The 25101-nt window shown below is 37.5% G+C and overlaps 1 protein-coding gene across 5 annotated transcripts in view; it reads left to right on the top strand.

Moving 5' to 3' along the window:
- The window catches only part of MAPK10 (mitogen-activated protein kinase 10), a 331553-nt gene extending 314298 nt beyond the window's left edge, over nt 1-17255 (top strand). For 3 of the 5 annotated variants that reach the window (XM_045820356.1, XM_045820358.1, XM_045820357.1), the window contains one exon: nt 12003-17250. In XM_045820356.1, the coding sequence (XP_045676312.1) occupies nt 12003-12145 (143 nt within the window). In that variant the 3' untranslated portion in view covers nt 12146-17250. Of the gene's footprint in view, nt 1-11997 lie in introns of all 5 variants that reach the window. The other 2 variants (XM_045820360.1, XM_045820359.1) reach the window with 2 other exon arrangements.
- The last annotated feature ends 7846 nt before the right edge of the window (nt 17256-25101 follow it).

Genomic DNA, 25101 nt, shown 5'->3' with positions numbered 1-25101 from the left:
AAGTTTAACTTTAGTAATGAAAAACTGAAAATGGGTGCAGTTTGGGAATAGATGTAATAATTTTTTACTGTTGGGTTTCAGAAAAGTTTGGTTTTACAAATTCAAGCATTAAGTGTGGGAAAAAGATGAAGTAAGAGTTGAAGAATTGATTGAAAGTAATAGTTTGAAGGTCAGTGTGGCATTCCTTCTGACTATTCAGATTATGATGACCTAGCATAGTTCTTTTAGAACTTATTTTAAGATAATAATGAATCTTGAAGAAGTATAATATGGACTGCTTTAAGGGTAATTGCTCCTCATCCAGAGCCATAATGCCCTTTCCACTATCGAGTCAACATAGACAGCAGGAAACCCTCCAGCCAAAACCTCCTTGCTCATTCATTCCAGTGTTTGAACTCTTCCTAGTGCTGATGTGACAGTAGTTGAAACATCAACCAGGATAGGCTCCAATTAAAGTTAGTGTGGAAAATCTTCCACTTTGTGATCTACAGAATCTAACACATTTGTACACATACATATTTTGTCATGTAATGTGCTTTAAGGTTACTCAAGATAATTTACTTATACTTATTAATGTTAATATATTTTTCTAAGATATATGTTCTGAAAATAAAGAGAATATAGAAAGAGTTCTAGAAAATGTTATGGCTTACACTCAGCTCATGCTGGGAAGAATGTAGGCTGCAAATGATTAGTTTAAAGAAAAATGGATTTGGTGTTCTACCTTTGATAAACATTTTTTCCATAAATTTTCAATTATTTCAGGGAAAAAAGATGTAATATGAATAAATAAATTTGTTATACTACTCTCAACAACTAGTTTGCACCCAGAACCACTATGTAGTCTAAAAAAGATGCATTTCAGTTATGATGTGTTTTTCTTACCTCTAGACTTGGGGAAATGTTTAATTCTATCCCATATCTTTTCTTTCCTTAAAAGGGGACTAAGGGGCCCTGACTGGTGAGGCTCAGTTGTTTGTGTGTTTTATGGCAAAATGATAGATCACTGGCTTGATTCCTGGTAAGGGCATATGCCTAAGGTCTGGGTTTTCTCACCTGTCAGGGACTGTACAAGAGGCAACTGATCAAGGTTACTCTCACACATTGATGTTTCTCTCCCTTTCTTTCTCTCTCCCTTCCCCTCTTTCTAAAAATAAATAGTCTTTTAAAAAAGAGGGTTAGGGTTGTCTGCCCTCCCTATTCATTCTTCTAGCATCCAGATTGGTACAAGCCTGCAGAAGATGCTTTTAACTTACCTGCATGTACTGTCTGCTGCTAATTAAGGAACCGAAAGACTGAACCCAAATCCTCAAAACGCCAGTAGCTACAGCAGCTGTCTTAAGAATTCCCATAATGGCCAGAACAATTTTCCTGTAATTATTAAGAAGCCAAAATACCAGGATCCAGTGAAGGGTGACCCAGACCTGAGGCTGGTACTGGACACATTTTAGCAGAGTCTCTTTTATTCATCTTTAGTTAAAGTCATCACTAACTTATCTCCTTTCCTTTTTCCACAGTTCTCAGAATCATGCTACCCACTCTGGCTCACACCACCTTCTGCTTCTTCTCTCCCCCATTTCCCCTTCAGTCCTAACCACATCTCCACATCAGCTGATCTGTGATGATGTGAAATCCACAATTCTCTTTTTAATACTTTCACAACACTCCACAAAAATCTCCTTATTTGCATGGTTTCTATTATGTAAGCCATGCAGCTCAGGGAAGGCACATACTGAGGATTGTACATGTGAGATCAACTAATCATTAAAGGGGTGAGATGAGTGATCTGCCATATGAAGAAAGCTTTAATATTTGGTAAAGGAATAAAATTTGTATGTAATCAATGCATAATTTCTAATCATTGAAACTTTAGTTCTGATAGAAAAAGAAAATGGGGTGGGACATCAGCATTGGGGGTATGATTAATGCATAAGCAGTAATTGTGTTGTAGTACATGCTCCTGCAACAATAGGCTGGTCCTCTGAAGGATCTAGACAGACGCTGAACAGCATCTACATGGAACAGAGAGGACTTCCCTAGAAACTGCATCCTAAATGTCTCCTATGACTTTATGATAAAGAGCAAAATCCTGCCATGGCTCACATGCTCCTTTGGATCTGGCATCTGACACACTCTCCAGTTCTCCCCACCTCTCTGCTAAGAGAAGCTGGTCTTGATTCTAGACTTTTGGTCGGGGTCATTTCTGCTCTGTGTATCTCATTCTGGTGTCCACACTGAAGGGGCAGCAGCCTCTGGGCATGCTCTTTCCCTGGTTATTGCAAGTACATCAGAGACCAAACCAAACTTTATACACATGTTTAACTCTTCTACTCACATGTGTCCACTTATAAAAAGGAAAATGAGTACATGTAGAAGTTTCTTTTAACTCATTAATGAGGGAAATAGCAAAATGACATTGTAAGGTCAATGAAGATATAAGAAATTAGGATTTATGCGATCTGCAGGGAAAAGCTACAGATTTGAGCAAGAATTCCACTGATCGGTGCTGTCCAATGGCTTTGCATCACTTACAATTGAAGCCTAGTAACCTCTTGCTGATATTGATAGCCCTCTGTAATACACCCCAGGTTATTTCACACTGCACCCATTCTAGGGTCTCATGTTCCTATGCTACTAGATTCCTCACCTTTAGGAATGCTGCCCATTCTAAAGTGTTCTCTTATTGATTATTACCTTGTCCCCAAATATTTTCATATCTGTCCCAAAAGACATTTCATAACATCCCAAAGAATAGACTCTTTCCTTCCTATGGGTATTACTAATTCCTGTATTTTAAGCACTGTCTTATCACCCCTTAGTGCTTATAAAGTCATTGAGAAGGAAGACTGTATGTACTACTCTTTGTGTAGCATGTGATGCCTAAGTGCTATGCCTTGCACATAGTAGTAACTTCGTACATATTTATCAGTTTGAAAATTGCTGCTCAGGTTCTCCCTCAGCATGTTTCTTGGTGCTATTCCAAAGACAGAATTCGAGACAACATCATAGCCTTGATACAGTATGCAATTCAGCATGTTCTTATACCAGTAAATATTTATTTACTCTATTAATCCTCATGAAGATAAATGAGCCAAGAATCAAGTATTTGAAGTGTTGCTATTGACATTTGCTCATGCTTCAGATAAAGGTTTGCTGCCTTCACATAGTTATTTGATTTATTCATTTTGGGCAATGTATAGTCCCATTTTTTTGCAGCCCTGCTTATAATGTGTTAATGATTAATTTTAAATTATATCATTTAGGCTCTATCTACATGTGAGAAGGCCAAACCACTTTTTAACCATTTCAACTACCTATAACAATCATAAGTAATCTACCTTGTACATGTACCCTAAATTATAGCTTGCTGGCTTAACCAGTTTATGGTAAAAACAATTGTGGATTCAATCTTTCACTTCATGATTTCAAAGAAAATATTCATTGCTTAATTGAGAAATCATATCTCATACCCATATGAGATATGAATGTATGCTGTATGTGTATGCATAATGCAGAGCCATGGGACAGCTGCACATGGGCGCTGACTCTGCCAGTTTCTCAGAGCCACTTGTGCTCACCTCTCCCAGCTATGAGTTTATGGGCCTCATGTTGTTAGCTTGAAATCTGCCAGGCAGGATTTAAGACATAGAAATTGGATGATGCTTCAGGTCAGACTTTTTAGTCCTGGAGAGCCAATTCCTGCATTTTTATTAGCACACCACCATGTCTGTGTGTGTCTGGGTGTGTCTCTCTGTGTGTATAATATGTATATATGCAGGAAACCATGCTGGGAAGAAAAAGCAATTACTAAGAAAACTTTAGAAAAGTCAGCTATTTTGCTATTTATTCATTATATATTTGCATATCATATTTTATTTTGTAAATAGCTAAGATGAAGAAATATACAGCATTGGCTCCCCTAATATTTTGTCATGGCAACACTGGGCACTGAGCCACAAGGGAATAAGTTAGTGCAGTTTCTCAGTGACAAAACATTTCTAATACACAAAACCATGTTTTAGTGATGCTTTTAAAGTGTAAATAGTAAGTCAAATGTGCATTTTTGCAGAAAGTACATAGGCTTGAAATTTATTGATGGAATTGTGGTATATCAATAAGAAATAAATATAAATTTCAGATACATTTTGAAATAATTGTATGCCCTTCTGCTAGCTGGTTTCACTTGCATAATGATTTATTTTCAAGAAAAGCATGGCTGCTTGCTTTCTGAATTGATTTGAAAAGACTGCTGAGGGAATTTCAGTTCATGAATAGAAATTAATTTTCTTCTAAAAGCATTTGTCATAGAATGTTAGAGTCAAACGGAGGTAAGAGGTCATCTAATCTCAAAATTCTGTCTGTTCACCACCCCCATTTCACCTGAGATATAAGCCATCCAGAAGTAACAATGACTCACCAAAATAGGGATGCTTAGCATCAGGATGGGTGGAGATTTTTTAGAATCTATAATTGAAGATAAAGCTCCCCAGGTGATTATAATCTACAATCTCTCCCCCAGCCATATTTCCACACCATGGGAGTGTGTCCTTTCCCATCAGAGTCACTTTTATACTCCAATGATATTATTTTTTATTTAAAAATCTCAGCCCCAAACAAGTTAAGGATCAAGATCATACAGAAACAGAATATAGTTCAGTGATATTTTTCACTTTAGTATTTCTTATAAGTCTTTGTGTCTATTTTTTGTGTGTGTAGATAGATCAGGAAAATAATTTCTTTTAAAATACAAAACTAGATAACTTCTACTTGAGAAATTTTTATTAACATTAGTTACTTATGTCCATGAAACCAATTTTTTCTTCTTCAAGCAAAGTTGAAAGTAACTATTGTTTCTGGCTTGTAACCCTATTAGTATTTTCAGTACTTTAAATGTCATTTTTTGACAAAAAAAATTGTACTACGTTAGTCCAGCATTTCTTTAAATGCACATCTCTACTGGCTTCTCTGAAAACACTGTAGAAAGAAGGGATGTTTATCACCTTGCCAGGATATCCTGGGAAAGTAGCATTATAATCAAATTCAATTCAGTTCAGTTGTGTTTAAAAGCATTTCATAAACAGTTTGGCAGTAAATTAACAACTTGAAGCCAAGGTCATGTCTTGACTCTTCTATTTGTGTTTGGTTTTATGGTCTACAAAGTTTATTTATTGTCTACATGAAAATAGTCTTAAAAGTATCATCTGGTATAGACAGAAGTGACTGCATTCAAGAAGGCATTTATTATAGAGCAAAACAGGAAGTCATACAGAAGCAAAGATCTTTCATGTAACAGTGGGGGACTGGTTAATGTTTAACAGCCATCTCTTTAAAAAATCAGAACTGATTATAATATTTACCAATTCCTGGGGTGTAAATATTCTCACTGTTACCAATTTCAAGTTGCCAATGTGACATCAATAATGGTGGACATGGAAAGAGAGCTAACATCTGGCTTTTGAAAGCCACTGAATGCCAGCCCCAGCATGCCACTAGACAGTACCCACAACTATCCCACAATAACACTATGGAGAGAGCAACACTTCCTGTATAACCAGCAGCTGTCATGGGGATTTTATAAAAGAAGCATTAGAAAAGAGGAGCTCTCGATGAATTTGTGGCTCTTGACGAATTTGTGGCTCTTGACGAATTTGTGCTATAAAAAACTAGGAACCCTAGAAATAGAGTTGACATACTGAACTTTGAATAATTGAATGCTAACTATAACCTGCATTTGATATGGGTGAAAGAAAGGGCAGGATCATTCCAACATAGAAGATAGGGATTACAGAGAACAAGTTTATGAAAAAAAGGAGAAGAAACCAACTAAAACAAAATAATTTCCTTTAGTCAAAAATAGCGTATCAGCTTAACCAATAAATTTTATAGCCAGGAGAAATTTGCTTTTCTTCACAGTACCTATCTAGAAGAATACACACAAAAGATAATTAATGTTTAGTTAAATCAAGTACTTATACTATGCCCAACAGGAGAGATTGAGGAAGATAAGAGAAAGGAAGTATAATGAAAAAATAAAGTGAAACAAGGGAAACATAAACATGAGGTCATATAGAAAACTATGTATAATGGACCTATATATTTATAGGTCATACCACTCAGAAAGTTCCAAGAGTGTGTTGAGAATAGGCTGCTTATTAAAATAGGTGCAGTGGGAATGCTGTGTATTTTGTAAGCTTTACCTGCAGTGTGATCCATTGTCCATGAGGAGTTTATTGAAACCTATTCTGTTTTGTGCTTTCTTCATTCAATATTATTTATAGATGTAAATTTGTGTTTTTTTCTAGGAAAATGTCCTCAATGGTCTTTGTATGATTTCTCTAGCTGCCATTGTTTTGGTTTTGTGTTTATTTGTGAACATCAAATTGTGTTCTTTTTTTTAAAAAAAAGGTTTTATTTATTTACTTTTAGAGAGGGGAAGGTAGGGAGAAAGAAAGGGAGAGAAACATCAATGTGTGTTTACTTCTCCTGTGCCCCCTACTGGGGACCTGGCTTGCAACCCAGGCATTTGTCCTGACTGGGAATTGAACTTGTGACCCTGTTGTTCTCAGGCTGGCACTCAATCCACTGAACCACACTGACTGGGGCTCAAATTGTGTTCTTATAAAGGAGCCTAATCTCAGTTTAGTCATATCTCACCCTTGTTTGAATCAGTAGTCAGCTTTAACTGTGACAATTAGAACAGGTCCACATAATAAACTATTTTTGGTTAAGGAGAAAAGCCTATCTCAAGAGAAGACCAGGACTATTATGTAGAGGTACTTTAAAATTATTTTTGGTTTATATTATTACAAAACTTTAAAACTTTCAAATAATTTATTTTGTCATAATTTAAATAAAGCACACTAGCAAAAATCTTCCTGGTTGCCTGGATGGTTTGATTAATTATAATATTCATGAGATGTATATGTTATCATTTGATCTATTTAGTTTTCAGTCCACTGACACCAAAACTTCCTCATTTTGTCAGTTGTATTTCTATATAATAGCAATAGATTAAAACAATTCCATTTACAATAACATCATAAAGAATAAAATACATAAGAATTTAACAAAGGAAGCACAAATTTTTACTCTGCAAAATACAAAACATTGTTAAAGGAAATTAAAGATCTAAATAAATATATTTTATTATTCACTGAATAGAAGATTTAATATTGTGAAGATGACAATATTTTCCAAATTGATCTGTAGATTAAACACAGTATCTGTCAAAATCACAGCTGACTTGAATGTAGAAGTTGACACTCTGTTCTTAAAATTCACATGCAAGTGACACAGAAGCAGCACAAGTAATCTCAAAAAACGACCACAGTTCAATGATTCACACCTTCTGATTGCAAAATGACAGTATTCAAGACAGGGTGGCATTTGTGCAAGATCCACATATAAATCAATGAAATGGAATTGAGAGTCTAGAAGTGAAACCTTGCATTCATGGTCAATTGATTTTAACAAAGACATCAAGGCAATTTCATGGACAACTAATAGTCTTTTCAATAAATGGTGGAGGCAACTAGCTAGCCACATACAAGATAATAAAGGTAGATCCCTACCTCATGTCATATATAAAAATAAATTCAAGATGGATTATAGACTTAAGTGTAAGAGCTAAAATATAGGAGTGAGAAAATATAGGAGCAAATCTTCATGATCTTGGGTTAGAAAATGTATTATTTCCCAAGATATGACTAAAAGTGATGCGGCCACCAGCCTACAGTGACTGCAGAATGCTGCAGATGGCTCGTTGAAACTCGAGAAAAACATACACAGGGACAACCGGGTCCTGTGGAGAAATAGGGACGAAATGGCCACTCTCTCTAGTGGAGAACACTATGGCCACCCTCTCTAGTGGAGAGCACCCTGAGGCACTAGGCTTTTATTAAGAATACAGACACAGTTTGTGGATTCCAGTCTGGCAGGGAAGATCAAAAGGAATAGGTAGTTTTCAACGGGACTGACAGAACTCCCACTTGGATTCTGGGCTGAGAGTTTGTGTTTTACCACTTAAAAAGACTACAGGATCTAAAAGGCTAGTCTCGTTTCCTGCCCATGCCTTCATATTCTAATTCAATAGCATCCACCAGCAAGCAGATCTCACAGGATCTTGCATATTGTATGTCCCAGGCCTGATTACCCCGGGGGTCCACCAACTCTGGTCTGGGCTGCACTGCCCCTGTTATTTCCACAGGCCTGAGTCAGGCAGAGGAGACAAAGGCAGCCAGGAGACTTGGATTTCTCACAAAGAACAAGGACTCAGGCTTTGACAAAGCCGAGGGGGCAGGGGTCGATGTCAATCACCCCTTCATTTCCACAGCCCTGAGTCTCTTCCCTGAGGCCTTTTTGTGGTCATGCCTGTCTGAGATGATTCCCTCCATGGGAAATCTTACCCGTCATTGGCTAACTGATCAAGCATTGGAGGCCAGGCACAGAACAGGCAGCGTTCATGACAGGGAAATAAGTTTTGTCTCCTTAGTGTCTCCTGGTTCAGAGGTCTCTCACTCAGCCTAAGTTGTGGGGGGTTACAGCTACCTGAGACCAGGCAGGTGGACTCCAACATAAAAGCACACCTAACAGAAAAGGAAAACAGGTAAATCCAACTTCACCCAAATTAAAAACATTTGTGCTTCAAAGGATACTATCAAGAAAAAGTCTTATATGCTAAGGGACTTTTATTCAAAATATATAAAGAACTTTTACAACACAATAATGAAAAGAAAATAACCATTTAAAAATGGCCAAAGGATCTGAATAGACATTTTTCCAAAGAAGACATGTAAATAGCTAAGAAGCGTATAACAAGGTACTCAACATGATTAGCTGTTAGGCAAATGCAAATGACACTACAATGAAATGCCATTTTACATACATGAGGATGGCTATAATCAAACAGACAGGTAACAAGTGTCAGAGAGGGCAGAGGGAAGTTGGAGCCCTCATACACTGCAGGTAGGAATGCAAACTGGTACAGCCATTTTGTGAAAAAGTTTGGCAGTTCCTCAGCTGTTAAACATAGAGCTGCAGTATGACCCAACAATTCTACTCTTAGAAATAAAATGTATACATGAATGTTTAGAACATTATTCATAGTAGCCAAAAAGTAGAAAGACCCTAAATGCCTATCAAATGCCCATCAGCTAATAAATACAAAAATGTGGTATGTTCACACAATGGAATATTATTCAGTCGTGAAAAGGAATGCAGTACTGACACATGCTACAGCATCAGTGAACCTTAAAAAAATTATGCTGTGTGAAAGAAGACAGTCACAAAAGATCACATACTGTATGATTCGATTTATATGGTATATCTCAAACAGACAGTTTTATAAAGACTGACAGTAGGTTCAGCAGTGGCCAGGGCTGGTAGGTAAGTAAGAAACAGAGTACAGGGTTTTCTTTCAGGGTGATTCAAGTAGTACCGAATTAATTGACGTGATGGTCACACAATTTTGTGAATAGCCTAAAAACCATTGAACTGAAGAAATTTGTGAATTATATCTCAATAAAGCTATTACAAAAAGTTATACAGGCAACAGCTTATATTACAAGTTAAAACTAAATCTAAACTGAAAGCACCATGATTTGAAAGCCACTGTTCTGTAGGGCTCTCTCATCCAAGAGATGAATGGATGGTAAGAACAAAGCAGTCTCCCTGTCAGCCCACAACTGGTGGAGTCTTTCTTAGAAATCTGAGTCTGGTTTTAATCTCTATGCTTTATTAAGGATGTGGAAAAATTGGAGACAATTCTGACAAGTACGTAATAGTACTGCTAAATTATTAGAGACTAACGTTTAAGAAAGAATATGAGGCCATTAGTCTAATTTAATCCAGAATCAGGGGAAAAAACAGACCTGGGCATTTGAGATATGTAAGGGAGACAAGGGTTGTTGGCGAGCCTGTGAAATGTAGCGAGCGTGGTGAGAGGAAATGAATGGCTTTGCACTATGTCTGTAAAGGGCACAGTTAAGCACAGTTGGAATAAATTCAAACCAGACGACTTTGTATTATACATTGTCCTGATAATGAGAGTAATTATTTATAAGAGCTTTAAATATTAGACACAAGCAGGGAGCAATGGGACAAAATGGAGACAACTGTACTTGAACAATAATAATAAATGAATGAAAGCATTTAACATGAGGAGGTATTCATAGTTCTGAGAGTTCAAAGAACATGAAAAATATATAAGCCTTTTGTATATGTAATTTGTTATAAAAGAATATATATTAAATAATCACAATGAGAGAAATATGCCATGTTTATTAGTTTAATAGTTGTTATTAATACGATCAGTGCATGTTGTCATTTTTTTGTATTTTTCACATTTCCCATGATTTGCCATATATAACCAAAAAATAAATATTTAAAATGCATGTAGAACACATATAATCTATTTTAGTTTAAGTGTATGGGTCCTCTCCAGATACTTTCACATTTTAATCACATTGTTTCCACAGGCGAGAAATGTCTACCCCAGGAGCAAACGGATGGTGTTAACCTCTTCATTTCATTAGACTACTTTTTTCTGATTTACTTGATTTAAATGACAATACTGCTGTAACTTATTTTGGATTTATTTATTTATTTACCAAATATACCTAACACAGTATATTTGCTTAAATAAGATGCAATTTTAATGACAATTCTTCATCTTTTATTTTATTACATGATCATACTACAGGTATTTTAAATAGCAAACTATTTTATAAAGCATACCTTATGCCACCCATATTGTTTAAGTATAAAGAATGAATAAAGAGAAAAAGTAAATAGACTCTTTCCGGCATGCTGTGGTTTAATTATATCTTACAATGCCTCTGGTTCACCTTTCCTTTGTAGTTCTCAAAGTTATTATAGCTCAGCAAGTATTTACTGAGAGATTACCATGAGTAATTTTCTCCTCAGAGTTTAAAAATCATTATGTACCTACATAGCAGATACATAAAAGAATGTTTGCAAATTATTCTTTTTTTATATTTTTAAAGATTTTATTTTATTTATTTTTTATTTTTTAGAGAGGGAAGGGAGGGAGAAAGAGAGAGAGAGAAAAACATCAATGTGTGGTTGCTGGGGGCCGTGGCCTGCAACTCAGGCATGTACCCTGACTGGGAATCAAACCTGCGACACTTTGGTTCTCAGCCCGTGCTCAATCCACTGAGCTATGCCAGCCAGGGGATGCAAATTATTCTAAGTTAATACTTCACTGTTCTCATTGGTAGCTTCCCAGGCAGGCAAGCTTGCTGGAGAATAAACACACAATCATGGGTGTGTGCTGGCTTCTTCTATTCTTTTTTCTTTTGGTCTATGGTAACTTTCATCAAAAGTCCTACCTGGCTTTTCTATATAGATTTTAAATTTGATGTCATATTAATGACTTTAATATTATTTATTTAATAGACCTTCCTTTCTTTAGAGCTGTAGTCTTCAAGAAATTCAGATTTCTGGGTTTCATTTTAGCCCATATTTCTGGGATAGGACCCTTACATGTATTTGTTTTAAAAGCTCCCTGCCATAAAGGCACCCAGCTTCAGATCATTACATTAAAGGGTTTTGCTCATCTGTGTTCTTCATGGGATGGCTGTCTTCAGTCCTTGACTACATAATCTCTGGAAAGTTGTTAGAAAATGCAGATTTCTTGATTCTATCCAAAGCCAATTATATTACTATATCAGAGGTCTGGGGAGTAACTGCGGTTTTTAGTGGTTTGTTTTTTTCTTTCAATTGCATTACAGGTGATTGCTAAGGTAAAGTGCGATTTGCTAATTACTGCACTGGCCTGTGAGTCACCAGTGACCAGGGATTCTTTCTTCCCTTTCACCATCTAATGTAGTGCCCTCTATTAGTTGTTCTATGAAGGCTTGTCAAATGAATGATGGACCAGACATCCCCTGTTATATTTGCCCATGTCTGCATCCCTGAGTGACATTTATAAGTTGAGTCTAGTTCCAGATTTAGTCATGTTGGTCTTCATTTTCTTAGCACAGGTGCAGCAGTGAACAGCAGTGAGAGTCTCCCTCCATCCTCGTCTGTCAATGACATCTCCTCCATGTCCACCGACCAGACCCTGGCATCTGACACTGACAGCAGCCTGGAAGCCTCGGCGGGACCCCTGGGTTGTTGCAGGTGACTAGCCGCCTGCCTGCGAAACCCAGCGTTCTTCAGGAGATGATGTGATGGAACACACACACACACACACACACACACACACACACACGCTCACAGACACTCACATGCACACAAAAATGCAGACATGCAATGACAAGAAAACAGCAAGGAAGAGAATCCAAGCCTAAAATTGAAACAAATCTTTCAGCCTGCTTCTTCTCCAGAGTTCTGTATTACAGCTAAGCCAAATGTATATTTAACCTAGTTGCTCTTGCTTTGGTCTTCTTCCAATGATGCTTACTACAGAAAGAAATCAAACACAATTAGAGAAGCCTTTTCCATAAAGTGTAATTTTAATGGCTGCAAAACCAGCGACCTGTAACTGCCTTTCCAAATGGCATGACAAGGTGTGCAATGGCCCCAACCAGCATGTGTGTGTCTCTATCTTGCATCTACCTGCTCCTTTTGGCCTAGTCAGATGGATGTAGATACAGATCCGCATGTGTCTGTATTCATGCGGCACTGCTAACTTAGAGATGCTCCTGTCAGTGTCCTCAGGGCTCTACCGAGACATCATGCACTGGGGTACTATGTGGTCCATTTCATGTGATCTACTACTCTGACATAAACCCATCTGTGATATATTGCCAGTATATAAGCTGTTTAGTTTGTTAATTGATTAAGCTGTATGTCTTATAAGAAAACATGTAAAGAGGGGAAATGGGGGGAGTGAGCTCTCTCGGACCCTTGAAGATGTAGCTTCCAAATTTGAATTGATTAAATGGCACCTGTATACCAATTTGTAGAAAGAACAGATGTGATGCTTATGTACATGTGGGGGCGGGAGGGGTGACAGTTTCCAGGCACTGGATGGGTTGGCTTTTAAAAGGAAGGTGGGGATAAAGCTGAGTGTCTTTTCTCTGACAGTGTGTGAGTAGGACTGACTAGAGCAGAGTTGCAATTTGAAGACCTGGAGGAGATTATTGCCCAGATACTAGGAGACACTGGCATCCATATTTTGGAGAAGAGACCCCAGTTGTTATTTACAAATTCTGTTTCATAACTGGACAGAGAGTGGCAGGAGGTGAGGCGGGGTGTCGTGCATGTACCTGACTGTGAGGACTGCTCCCTGGAGCAGAGCGGGAAGCCCGTGTGTGACATCCTAACAGAAAGTGGGCCTACCTAGACTGTCCTCACATTGTGGGTTGTGTTCTCCATGGGTGTGCTGCTTCCAGGTTTATACTCTGTCAAGGCTTTACTTTGAGAAGAAATATTACTTTCCTATTCTGGAATTAAAAAAATAGTAACTGTTACTTAAACAAAACCCCAAAGCACAGGGTGACCCTCAGGTTAGCATTTGACCACATTTCCATGGATGTTATTATTTCTCAGGAGTTTCCCTGACTACTTAATATGGCTGATGTTTCATATTCATTTATTTTCATAAATTTGAATCATCCAAGAAGGGCTGATCATTCAAGTTTAGTACTGCAGTCTATGTGACAGCAATAACTGCCCACAAGTTAGTGCTGCTAAACAGCTTTAGCAATATGAGTTTGTCTTAAAAGCCATAAAGCATTTCTGTCAATGTTTAGCAAAATCCCCTGGATTTAGCTCACATTCAGTAAAAGTGCTTCCCTGAGCACCTAAGGAGGCACTGTGAAACATCTTGGTGACAGACACAAGACAATACCAGAGTGACTTCTCAGCAATACTAAGGACTGGGTTGAGGCTTCCCTTTGTATTCATTTTGGTGAACTGTCCATCACAGCCACTTGCACTCTGACCATTTTAGTGTTCCCCAATATGGTGATATTCACCTGAGAAGAAGTGAGATGCATGAAATAGGTGGGTGTCCAGTGTGATATAGCTGGAAAATAGAATCTCTTCAAAAATAGAGCAAATGAGAATGCCAAAGCTCTGAAAACTGCCTTAAAACAACAATAGGGAAGTTTTGTCTGTTTCTAAGCAATCGAATCAACTCCACTGTCACCATGTGAGCAGTGCTGCCATTTATGGGACTGCTTCACACAGTAGGATTCAGGACAACAGGTCAAATGTGGAGGAAAGAAATATTAGACTATGCAGGTTTTCCTCTAGAATACAAGTGGCCCCATTTCTGTGTCTTGCTGCCATTGTTTTTGGTTAATATTGCAGACAACCTGATTTTTATAAAGCTCCCTCACTTTTCCTTCTGTCATACTTTCCCACCCCCAACTCCTTAAAAAAACAAAAATTTTTCTTTTCTATATCCATTATACTTTATATTCTTTCTCTGTCTTCTTCTCTTGGTTCACTTTGTGACCTCTCTATTCCTGACTTTCTAGCACTTACAATTAAGTGCGGAGAGCAGGCAGCTCTTTGAAAGAAAGTGAGTTGCAAGGAATTTCATCAGCCACAAAACAACCTCAAAGACAGAAGGAAATCTCCAGCCAGCATCTTAGAAGTATTTGACAGACTATCTTTCCTGTGTGCAAAAGTGGTGATTTTTATTTGGCTCAGATTAAACCAGGCAAGAACTAGGTAATGTTCCTCCCCTGCTATTACTACCTTCCTTAAACTCTACTAGTCTGATCTCCCAATTGTCTAGCTCTTAGGAGCCAATTACCTTTAGCCAAATCTCCCTTATGGACAAGCAAAAATGGATCAGATCTCTCACACTGAAATACCATATACAAATAGAGGCAAGAGTTTGACTTCTTGACTACTTGTAGGATTAATTTCACTAGGTCATCAAAGCAAGATATGTGATGGAACAACAAACAGAATTACTTCAAAAGCCCATCAGCTCGTCATGATCTTGAGTCTACTTTATTATAATATCTTCAGGAGGTTATTATGTTATCAAATTAACAAAATATATTATGTTTTACATTGGGTATTTTTTCCCTAAAAAACTTCTATACAGTCACCTGTAATTTCCAAAGGACTCTCCTGCTTTTCAGGCAGGGAAGTGTCAAGTGTCAAGACTATATTCCTGAACAAAATGAAGGTCCTGCCTGTTGCTGGGGTTTATTTTAGAATATGTGGTTGGCCTCTGAGAGACCTACCTTCTGTCACTTTCTGTAGGATGTTGGCTTTGCAGTGATCCTTAGTGAAATGTTTTGCTGTGTTTTGTAAATAGGAGGGCTGTGCACCTACATGTAGGAGAAATTAAATTGTTGGGAGAGTTTGGCAAAATCCACCACATCAATGATATTTTTGTATGAAATTTGTGAGTCTGTTCATTTAAAAAAAAAGATCTTGGCTTTACAACCAAATTTCTTGTAGAATAAGAACTGATAGTGATCTTGCATCTTCAAGAATCTGATGACTGAGCTTTGTAGCAATGTATACCACAGGTGGGCCAGCACCTGGCCAAGTCTTTCCAGTTGGAGTAAGCCATTTAATTCAGAGCCGAGGAGCAGGACTTTCTCAATCTGTTACCATTATCAGAAAAATATTACCTAAAGATATTAAAAACAGCTTACTGGTAAATAAAAGAAATAGGCCTTGACAAATGGAATAAGTAGGATAAAAATAAATAAATCTTTTTATGACCTGGAATGAAGGAAAATATGGGTGGAAGCAAAACTCATTTTTAAATGTTAAATACTCATTGTAAAACCTAAGCTATATAAGACATATTTCTTTTTAATTCTTTATATATGGAAATCTAAATCTTAAAAAGAGTACATTCTACTAAGGATGTTGTTGCCAGCTTTGTTGACAATGTATCTTCTACAGCTTAGAGAAATGAATAAAATTGCTCCAGGATTCTTTGATCCCAGCCACTTTGGGTCTAGAGATGAATCCCACTCCCCTCTCACAATACTCCCCCAACCCCCAACACACAGCTATAAATTGTGAGAATCCAACATTTTCCTCAGATATCATTAAACCATCAGAAAAATTACTTCCTGTAAAAACAACAAAGTTACCATGTAAATAGTTATATTAGTTATCTTCCATGTGATTAAAATATAAGAGTCTGTTATTTCTTCGGGCACCTAGAAAGTCCATTCACTGTCTGAAGTGGTTTACTTTGATCCATTTCCTTGGTCAGTCAAACTGAAATGGAAGGCTTCTGTTTATATATGGATTTCTGTGTATCTAACCTTTGATTCTGTGGGACCAATGGCCAGTATGTGGTAATGGAAACAAGTCTCCCAACCCTTATCTAGCATTAAGCTGTTCACCTTGTCATGTTTATCTTGCAACAAGACCTAACTTGCACTTCCCTGTTGTTCTGCATGATTGGACTCCCAAGACTATCACCAATGATGACAATTGTCCTGTAATGGACTTAAAGCACACACACATTCACACATACCTTGTCCTCGCAGTTCCAGGCCAACCCTGGAAGGTAAAGTCGTGTGTCCAGTTTCTCTGTAAGGTCTTAGTGGCAAGAACTAGAAGTCAGTCTAGTGGATCAGTGTGATCTCAGTGATATTTAATAAGGGTTTGCAATTATTGAATTCATTTCTGTGTTGTTTCTCACTCTCTTTTTTATTTCTCCTGTTTTTCTCATTTTCAAAATATCAGTAGAACAAGAGAGAGAATGGGAGAGAACTTTGGCTTTTTTGGACTCTTTAGAGGTGGATATTGAGTCAATACATTGTAATTTCTGTTTCTTATAAATTATTTAAAAAACTAAAGCAAATCTGCTTCCTTTAACATAAAACCAAGTCTAAACTCAGACACTGCAGGAGTTTGCCTGTTGACAGTGGTTGCTGTGCTGCTCGTTGTCCTGGGTTTCATGTCTGGACAGTAGCTCTGAGACATCTGACATGGCTTCATAGTGTGATCCCGTTGTGCCAGGGAATAAATAAGAAATGAGGAATGGCCTACTCTCTCACTATGGGTAAAGAGTGTGTAATGTGTATATCATCAGGTAGAAGACTGTGTTTTCATTTGGGATTGGTTTCTTCTAAAAATGGCCATTTCTGTTTGGGAATACAGTTCAGCTGTGTGTCTGCAATTCAGTCAGCTTCCTTAAATGTATAAAATCAGTGAAGGGGAAAAATAATTTTCTGGGAGCATTGTGGGTGACTAGAATAGGGTTAAATATCCTTGGTTAATTTATCTGAATTTTTAATTAGTTTAATTATTACCCAAGGGAGAAGGGAATGGCAGCCAACCTTAATATCTCAAACTCCTTGGTGAATTAAAAATATATAGTTTTGTGGCTTGATAGGGAGGTCACTGAACCTATGTTAATTTAGCTAGAAGTATCTGAACAATGTAAAGGAATAGCCCCTCTATTTCTGTAAATAAAACATTTTATTTAACAAATTAACTATTAGAAAATCTGGAAGATAAACATATCTATTCTTTTGAGTTAACAATTTATCCTTTATTTATAAGAAAAGCAGAAACCAAAGCCTTTTGTTATCTCTGGCATAGCTTCTATTCTGATTTAAACCACAGATCTTTACTCCCTTAAATAAAAAAAAAATTAACGATGATCAAGTAAAGGTACCTGAAAAGACCCACCATATTAAAAAGGGAAATTGCATTCCACAATATTACTCATAGAGAGAAAGGATCAGAAGGAATTTATTGGTGCACACTAGATACCAATAAAACATTACTAAATATTTGGGTAATTTTAACTCCTTTGGTAGTGAGGAAAAGAAAAGAGTCTTGAAAACTACCTTTCTTGTAGCTACTTAGGTAACAGCCAACCTAAAAGGATAATCCATTTGCTTAATGACTTCATTGGGTTGTATGGAGGGTGGCAGGTTTTGACATTACCAGTTCTTTGGAATCTTTTGTGTTGTAATGTGCCTTTCCTCCAAGGGTTTTGAAAGGCATGCCTGGATGACATCTGCCAAGTAGTGGATCACATTGAAAATCCTACTGGCTTCAGATCACATCACCCAGGGGACCACTGTACATGGCAAATCCTCTCTCTCAATTCCAGACAATTCCATGTGCTCAACTTTTTAGATCAGTGTGTTCTGATTTAGTTACAGAAAACCAGCTGTAGAAATGTGCATTTCTCAAACACATGAAATTTGATGATGGGCACCAATGAGAGTCAAATGCCCCTGTGGAATTTCCCACCCTCTCTATGTCATGCATTTCTTGCTTTAAAGAAATGCTTATCCTGGTATGATGCTTAACATAAAATAAGTCTGAAATACAATTTAGAAAATTAAAGTTTCACTCCATGGAGTGGATGACTTCACACTCTTGTCACTGAGCTCTGGGCACTGCCATTCCCTGGATCTTGTCTGGAATCTTTTTACTCAATAGACCAGATTATTTGTAATATTAAAAAAACTGCAAAATGTTGTTCATTTAAAATAATTCTCCACAATCTTCCTGGAAAAGGGTCTCACATATAATTTACCTATCATAAACACTTTTACATTCACATTTGTGAAAATATTGTCTGAAAAATTATATATTAAATCAACTTTTATAATCCAAATATATTTTACATGCTACTTAGTACATTCATTCACTTCAAAAACACATTGAACATCAATCTATGTTCAAGGTAGGAGATAAATATAACATGGTCCTTATCCTTAAAATTTTAGAGTAAACAATCTCTGAGTTTAAATATAAGTGGTTAAATACAAATATATCTCATTTAGTTTCTTTTAAAATAATGATGTGTTCAAATTAGTGGTGTGACTTAAATGAGTCCATTTTTATTATTCCCTTAAATCAATTAAACAAATCTTCTTTCAATGTTATCATTTTGTCTAGTTATATATAAGTACACTTAATGAATTAATATATTTTTGGCTATTTTCCATGACATAGGAGATAAAACCATTTTTACAATCTATTTTTAAAAATAGCATGGACATGAAAAATACAAGTAGGACTGCTTAAATCAATGAGGAAATATATGTATCTCCAATATTGTTCTTTTAATTAAAAGGTAGATTGCTTTCTTTTGGTCTCTTTTAAACAAATGCTAGTCCACAGATTAAGGGATAACTGTGTTAACACACTGAGACCTGAGCAATGACTTAGGATATCTGTATCATAGAAAGAATAGGTAAAAATTTAGAGGCTAAAAAATGATAACAGCAAAACAGCATAGATGATTTTCTGTACTACATCAAGTTTATTTTTGATATGTTTCTTCTAAGAGCTATTGAGCCTAGATACTGAGTTCAAGGCTCATATTTCTAGCATCACAACCTCCAAATCAGCAAACGACATCACAATGGACACTGGAATCTCTCTGCAGTGACTGTTATATCAAACAAAATCTATGAAATTAATTCAGTCTGTGGGTGGTAGCTGGAACTCTAAAATAAGTCGAAGTCATTTATTATTTTCTATTAAAAGATCCAATTCAGAAAATTCCTGAACATGTGAACCAGAAATTTGACATTAAACTGTGCACATTCACTCAGGCCACAAATTGATTCATGCCACAAATATCAATTGACTATTTCAATCTTTCAAGAACTGTTTTAGGCACATATTGTTGTGATGAATTCAGGCAACCTTCTGGCCTTTGTATATCCTACCTTCTAATGGGGGAGCAAACTAATGGGAAGGACTAAGAAGACAAAGCAGTTAAAAAGAAAAGATGTGATAAGGGCTGCTATTTAGACAAGGTGGACAGGGTAGGCTTATCAGAAGAGGTGATATTTGAGCAGAGACCTAAATAAAGTAAAGGAGTGAGCCATATCAGTATCTAAGGAAGATGATTTCAGACTGAGGGAAAAGTAAGAGCAAGGGCTGTGGGACAAGAGCTCACTTATATATAAGAATGGCAAAAAGTCTTGTGGATGAAGCAAAATGAACAAGAGAAAGTATGATAGTAAGTGGAATTGGAAACAGCAGGGGTCGGAGCATGTCAAGATTGTGGGGTTTTGTTCTAAATGGGAAGATGATGAATAGATGCAAGAAGAAAAGTAATCTAAATTTTCTTTTGAAAGGATCTCTCTGGCTGCTGAGTGAAGAGAGGATATTAGGAAGACAGGTAAGAATGGCCACAAAGAGTCCAGTGTAGGGTAAGATGGTCCAGAAAGGTGTGATGGGCTTAGATTAGGAAGTAGAGGTGCCGAGAAGGGGTTAGATTCAAAATCTAATTAAGGATATATTGTGAAGGACAAGATTTGCCAGTGGACTGGTATGTGATAGGAAAGAAAAAGATCAGGGATGACAGACTTATTTATATGTACAAACCATGAGGCAAATGACCGTGCAGTTGACTGAAATGGTGAACAGTGGATTAGGAGCTGATTTAGGAAGAAAATCATGCTTGTTTTGTGGGTGTGAAAATGTCAGTTGGAGATGTTTATTAGATATACAAGTGACAGAGCAGGAGCATCTACTAAGCTAGAGTTAAAAATAAATGTGAGAAGAATCAGCTTATAGTGCTATTTAAAACCATGAGAGTATATGAAGCTACCAAGGAACTGAGTGTAGATAAGAGAAGTCCAAAAAGGAGGCACCTCTCATTCCAACATATAGAAGTCAGAAAACAGGAGGGTATTCTAAGGAATGTACAGTCAGGTAGAGAAAAACCAGGAATCGGTGCTGTCCTGGAAGCCAGGTGAACACAGCATTTCCCAAGTGGGCAACTGGAACAGTGCTACTATGTGGCTGAGTGAGCTGGAGACTGACAGTGGACTATAGGACTTGATTCTGTGAAGGTCATTGCTGACCTTGACTAGAGCACTGTCTCTGCAGTCATGAGCAAGAAAGCATGACTCAGATGAGTTCAAGAGAACATGTGAGGTGAGGAATTAGAAACAAGGACAATTAATTTTTTTACTAAAAGGTGAAGCTGAAGATTGATGTGGAAATTATAAATAAATATGAGATGATTAGAATATATTTAAAAAGCTATTACAGCATGGGTATATGTTGATGGTACTGATATAGAAAGAAAAAAATGGTAACACGAGAGAGAAAGAATATTTATTTGAAGGAGAAATGTGCTTGAAAAGGCCAGAGGGATGGGCTCCAGTATATGGGCAGAGCAGCTGGCTGGTTAGGGCAGGCTGCCCAGGGGTTGTACCAGGAGACAAGGCAGTGTGTACAGGACAGGTGCAGGCAGTTTGTGTAGATATGATGAGGGAGTGTAAGAATATACCCTTCTGATACTTTTTTCTCAGTAAAGACAGAAGTTTTTCTGATGAGAATGAGGAGGGGAAGCGTTTATGTAGGTTTGAGAAGTGCAAAATGGTCCTTGGAAAATGCAAGCCATATTTATATAAATACAGTGTAAGACAAGTCAGCATGGTGGTCTTTTGCTCTCTGGTCATATTTAGCTTCTTAGGTTCAGGTTAGGAGTAAAGAGACATTAAATTTAGCCAGAGTTGAGTTTTTATTCTTTTCAGAAGAGTGTAGTGGTGGACGAGAAGATGAAGGGGTTTGAGAATAAACAGAATAATTTGAATGAAGAACCACTGACACTAAACTGGCCAAGGAGGAAAGCAATGACACGAGGGGATGATAGTGGAAACCTAGCAAAGTCAGTGGCTTGGAGATGCTTTGGAGTGTATAAAAGTTGTTGGAATGATGGTGCTAAAGGGAGTGACCTGGAGGGAGAAGAGGTGATGATCAGAGAATGGGTACTTGAAATGGAAATTTTGGTGCTGATGCAGTTATTGGTAATGACACAGTGTAGGGCAAACCATGGGCATGGGTGGCTAATATTTGGACAGAGACAGGGCCAGTCAAGGAGCTGAGTGACCAAGTTGGTGGATGGTGTGTGAGTAGTGGTGGGGGAAAAAATAGTTCAATAGGTGCTAAAATATTCAGTCATGTGGCACATGCTTCCAAAATGGTTACTAGAGTAGATGGAGAAGCAAAGTCTGGAAATTGCAGCAAAGAGCAGAGCAAGATGTAATTCTCTTTCAGGCTAGTGAGATGCAGGTTATGGTAGGGAAAAATAGCCATCCTTGAGCAGCAAGGAGAGTGATGTCATCGGGAAATAACTGTGTCATAGAGAGATTTAGGGGTGGCAATGACAGTTGTGAGATCTAGAAGGTATAATGGAAAGGTGGGAGAAGTGCTGGGGGGATCAGAGTTTGAAGCAAATGAGGGGATATGCCAAATCATTTGGGGACAAACATATCGGTGAGGGCAAAGAACACGGGAGTTTGGGCTATTTTGGCAATAGGTACTCAAGGATGAGGTCATGGTGGCCCAACCCTGGGGGTTCCCTTGGTGTGGTACTTAATCTGTTCTAAGGAATCATGAGGAGGCAGGGAATGTGTGTGTTCTAAAGAGATGGCTGGGACAAATGTGATGTTTTCAAAAAACAGGGAGTACACTGAGATACTCCATCAGAGTTCAGAGAAAATTTTGCTAAAAGGAAATGATGCCAATTTGACTGCTCAGTCAGGCAATTCAGTATTCTCCTGTTACAATACTCTTTGCTTAAGAAAGGTAACCCTCTCTACATTAGGCTGAAGCAGTTATAAATAGTGCAGTAGTACATAGTCCATAAATAGTGTCATTAAACCCTGGACCTGAGTCACAAATGATGCAATAAAAACACACTTTTCATGAGTTAAACTTTCTACTCCAAGATCTACAGTAGGTTTAGATTTTGACTTCTCAGGGAACTGTGATTTTTCTAATTCGCTTTGCAGCAAGAGGCCCTTAGCTAGGAAGTTTTAACTTTCAACTCATTCCCCACTTGCACAGTTGAGAAGACCATGAAGAGCATTATAACACAGACCCTTGGGAGCCACAGTTTCAGCATTCTTTTCCTGTGGTTTGCAAGTTCAAACAAGGCAAAAAGTGTCCAGCTCTTGCTGCTTTCTTTGAATTAAACAGGGCATTAAATAGTAGAAGCCACCAGTAGATGTACATTGTCAGTGTGTTTGCAAGTCTCACAAGGTGAGGATGAGTTGTTCTGCACAGTGCCACCTCAATGGTGCAGACTTAATAGGTAAATTTTATTTCATTGAAAAAGTTCCCTAGGGTCCATACCAAAGGCACCTTGTACATGCTGTCCCAAACACTAGGGAAGCCCTGACTACATGTGGCCACCTGTCTGGTAACCCTTCAGGACTCACATCACAGTCATGACTCTGCACTGTCTTTTCTAGCCTCATTTTTGTGATCTCTTACTTTCATAGTCATTCATCTTATGTGGTAATTAGTATTGTAAACTAGGTATTCCTGGGCACCCAGCCTAATGCTGGCCTGGCATGTGGAGGATTTCAATAAATACCCACTAATGGTGGTGCTCATGTGAGGCTAGACACGTTCACTGGTCCATATCCTTAGACATTTTCATTATATTGTACCTAGTACTTTTTTTTTTAAGATTTTATTTATTTATTTTTGGAGGGGGAAGGGAGGGAGAAAGAAAGAGAGAGAAACATCAATGTGCTGTTGCTGAGGGCCGTGGCCTGCAACTCAGGCATGTACCCTGACTGGGAATCAAACCTGCGACACTTTGGTTCGCAGCCCACACTCAATCCACTGAGCTATGCCAGCCAGGGCTGCATCTAGTACTTTTAATGCCCAAAATTGTCTTCAGTATCCACATGGACAGAGTTAATATAGTTAGTATTACTGGTAGTTCTTTACACATTATTCTCATGTGATAGATGTAATTGTATGATCTCAGAGTAGGAAAGATGCTTCAGGTTGCCTCCTCCTTGCTATCAAACTCGGACAGGATCTGGGCAAAAATAAAATGAATGTTCTTGGGACAGGGACACAATTATACCTTCTGCTGATCCCTGTGCTAGCCTTTTAGTACTGGCCAAATTCCTCAAGTCAGAGCCCTGCTATGTTCTTTAGAATCTTAAACATCCTTACCATAGAAGCAATTTGAAGGCTGACAGCTACCACTTATTGAACACTTACTATATCCCTGGTACTGTGCTAATCACGTCACTTATCTTATTCATTTCTCAAAAAAAAAAATCTAGTGAGGAAGAGACTCTATTATTATTCTTATTTTATTAAAAAACAAATTAGGGCTTATAAATAGCATGTAACTTTTCTTAAATTCATGTAGCTACAAAGTAGCAGAGCTGGGATTTGGATCCAGGGTCTGAATCCCAAAGCTCATGCACGTTCTCTTCTATGCTGCTGATCTGAGCAGGGTGCAGCTCTGCAATGGGAGGAACACTGGGGTTCACGGTCAGCATCACCACCTTTAATATTCTCCTGATTTTCAAGGGGAGATAATTATGTCAGTGATTTGAACTATCCTATCTTGGAATGATCTATTTTTTTAAAGGAGGCCTCAGCTTTTGAATAAATAAAAATAAATAGGAATAACATTATTGGAATCCCACTTGGAGTTTTTAGTCATTTCATAATAAAATTGTGTATAAAATTTATGCCTCAGTTGACCTGCTGTGGTAGCTAATTCTATTTTAAATGTCCTCTAAAGGATACCCAGCCATATAGTTTGACTAACAAAACCAATATTATAGACTCAACACTTGTAAGCAAATAAATCCATTCTTCTGAGCTCATAATTTAAGAATTATTATAGTTAACAATAATAGTTTTAAAGAAGTGTATACAAAATATAGCAAATGAATTCTTGATACTACCTAAGTATTTATTTCCATTTTATTCTTATGTTAATTTTTGGTGGATATTTTCTAGACTTTTAGCTTAATTAATAGAAGAACTAATAGACATGCAGATGGATGAGCTGCTCACAGTAGTCATTGATTAGAAGTCATCATCACCAAAATCAATAATTAAAATTAGTAACAGCATCCCTCATCATATTTTGCTAACTCTCTAAATTTATTGCTAACTCTGCACTGGCCCTCTATGGCATAAAGGGTGGAGGGGGAGGGATTTAAGACCAATAAGGTACAATCTGATGTGTTAAGAAGCTCTGTTGATGAAGTGGCAGGCACTGGAATAGGCACCTTTAAGTATGACAACACCCCTACTTTGCAGAGGTTATCTCCACTTTACTGATGAAAAAACAGGTTCACAGAGGTTCAGTGACTGATTGTTGCTGTGCATCTTGCCTAAGGCATGCTGAGATTCTTATCTTAGTCTGCCTGGCTGTCAGTT

Source organism: Phyllostomus hastatus, unplaced genomic scaffold (genome assembly GCF_019186645.2).
Source record: "Phyllostomus hastatus isolate PE091 unplaced genomic scaffold, TTU_PhHast_1.1 phas_scaffold_39, whole genome shotgun sequence".
NCBI lineage: Eukaryota > Metazoa > Chordata > Mammalia > Chiroptera > Phyllostomidae > Phyllostomus > Phyllostomus hastatus.
This window is presented reverse-complemented; position numbering and strand designations above follow the sequence as displayed.